This window comes from Limulus polyphemus, unplaced genomic scaffold (assembly GCF_000517525.1).
Source record: "Limulus polyphemus unplaced genomic scaffold, Limulus_polyphemus-2.1.2 Scaffold770, whole genome shotgun sequence".
NCBI classification, from domain to species: Eukaryota; Metazoa; Arthropoda; class Merostomata; order Xiphosura; family Limulidae; genus Limulus; species Limulus polyphemus.
The window spans coordinates 393,661-395,533 of record NW_013666380.1 but is presented as its reverse complement, the minus strand read 5'-3'; the positions used below and the strand labels follow the sequence as shown (position 1 = coordinate 395,533).

The 1,873-nt window shown below is 35.5% G+C and overlaps 1 protein-coding gene across 1 annotated transcript in view; it reads right to left on the bottom strand.

The window, feature by feature from the left end:
• Window positions 1-1,151: 1,151 nt before the first annotated feature.
• The window catches only part of LOC106460444 (armadillo repeat-containing protein 4-like), an 84,962-nt gene continuing 84,240 nt past the window's right edge, over window positions 1,152-1,873 (bottom strand). The window contains 1 exon segment of the mRNA XM_022387160.1: window positions 1,152-1,440. Coding sequence (XP_022242868.1) covers window positions 1,336-1,440 — 105 coding nt within the window. The 3' untranslated portion in view covers window positions 1,152-1,335.

The window sequence follows — 1,873 nt, the reverse complement described above, 5'->3', positions numbered from 1 at the left end:
AGATGGAGAAGGTCATGGATGGCCTTACTAAGGAAGGGATAGTCGAGAAATCAGATTGTCCCTGGTCAGCTCCCGTCGTGTTAGTCCAGAAGAAGGATGGGACCCAACGTTGCTGTGTGGATTGTAGGGCTCTTAATAGTATAACCACTGCCAAGAATTTATGATACTCTTGATGCCCTAAGTGGAGCCAGGTGGTTTTCAACTCTGAACTTAAAGTCGGGTTTCCATCAAGTGAAAATAGCTGAAGCCGATAAACCTAAGACTGCATTTAGTTATGGCCAACGTCTCTGGCTATACTGTGTGATGCCACTCGGGCATAGCAATGCTCCAGCAACAGTTGAGAGGCTGATGGAAAGAGTACTGGAAGGCCTACAACGGAGGATAGCCCTAGTGTACCTGGGTGATGTCATTGTGTTTGCAACAATGTTTGATGAGGAAATGTCCCGGCTAGAGGAAGTATTGAAAGCAGCAAACCTCAAACTCCATCCCAAGAAATGCCACTTGTTCCAGAAAGAGGTGCTTTACTTGGGTCACATTGTAAGTGAGCATGGTGTGCGAACTGATCCTGAGAAGGTGAAAGCAGTGCGTGATTGGCCAACACCAGACAATGTGGGAGAGTTAAGAAGTTTCTTGGGACTCTGTACCTATTACCGAAAGTTTGTGAAGGATTTTACAACTATAGCTGCTCCACTACATGATTCGACAGAGAAAGATCAGAAGTTTGAATGGACAGTTTCTTGCCAGCATGCTTTCATGACATTGAAAGAAAAATTGGCCTCAGCTCCACTATTAAAGCTTCCAAATCCCTCACTGCTAGTAGATCAGAGATCAGTCGTTTTTCAATAATTAAATAGTATACTTTATAATTACAAAGAAACAATCCCTACCTCTATAGAATAAAAATTTTATTAAAAACATTTAATAATAACATATAACAAAATACAACATAAATGTACGTAAAATAATTTCTTCAGCATAAACTGATAATAAATTGCTATTGGGAATTGACTATGAATTCATTTCAAATACAGCTTTCACATGTGAGATTTAATAAATACTCAAATCTTTTTGATGTTTTAGTTAAATACAAAATAAAATTTTGAATTAAGAATAAGCATTATACAATACTAAAAATATTTAAATTATACTTTAAATAATTAATACAAATGTTTGATGTCTATGACAAGGAATTTATAATGTATGTAAAATACTTAAAACTTCAAAACAAAAAATTCAATATAAATAAATTGTGTGACAAATCTATAGGTTGTACTGAAATTTTAAAACATAACAAATAATGACTGAAAAAGTACCGAGAAACCTTCATGATGAATGTCATGACGTTTCGCTTGCCATGGCCAACTGCCGAATGTTTCCAAGGCATCCTGCTGCTGCTTCCTGAATTACTTCATTAACAGATCCCAGTAACCTTAGGAGGTGCTGCAAGAATTTGTTTACATATGATATTAACATCATTTATTGTTATGGTGCATTAGTGTTTCTTGTATAATAATGGAATTGAAAGAGTTAGTAATAACTAGACAACCCATGACCCATTGGTCACCCACTATTCAGAGATTATGAAGAATTCAAGCTAATTTCAATATTGCACCGAAATGAAGGTTTCTTTTGAGATAATTTGATTAAATATTTCAATCCATTCACGTTACTCACAATTCAATAAAAGATATTTGATTGTTGATCGGGAGTAAAAGGAAAGACCATTTCATTTTTCAAAAAAAGTGAAGTCAGAGTTTTCAGGTACTGTGATGCATTAGTTCATTATGTTGTGGTCTTTCCTCTTAATCCTTCTACAAATAAAAACAGTAACACTTTATTTTCTTCGAATTACCTACCATAACCAAGGCACACA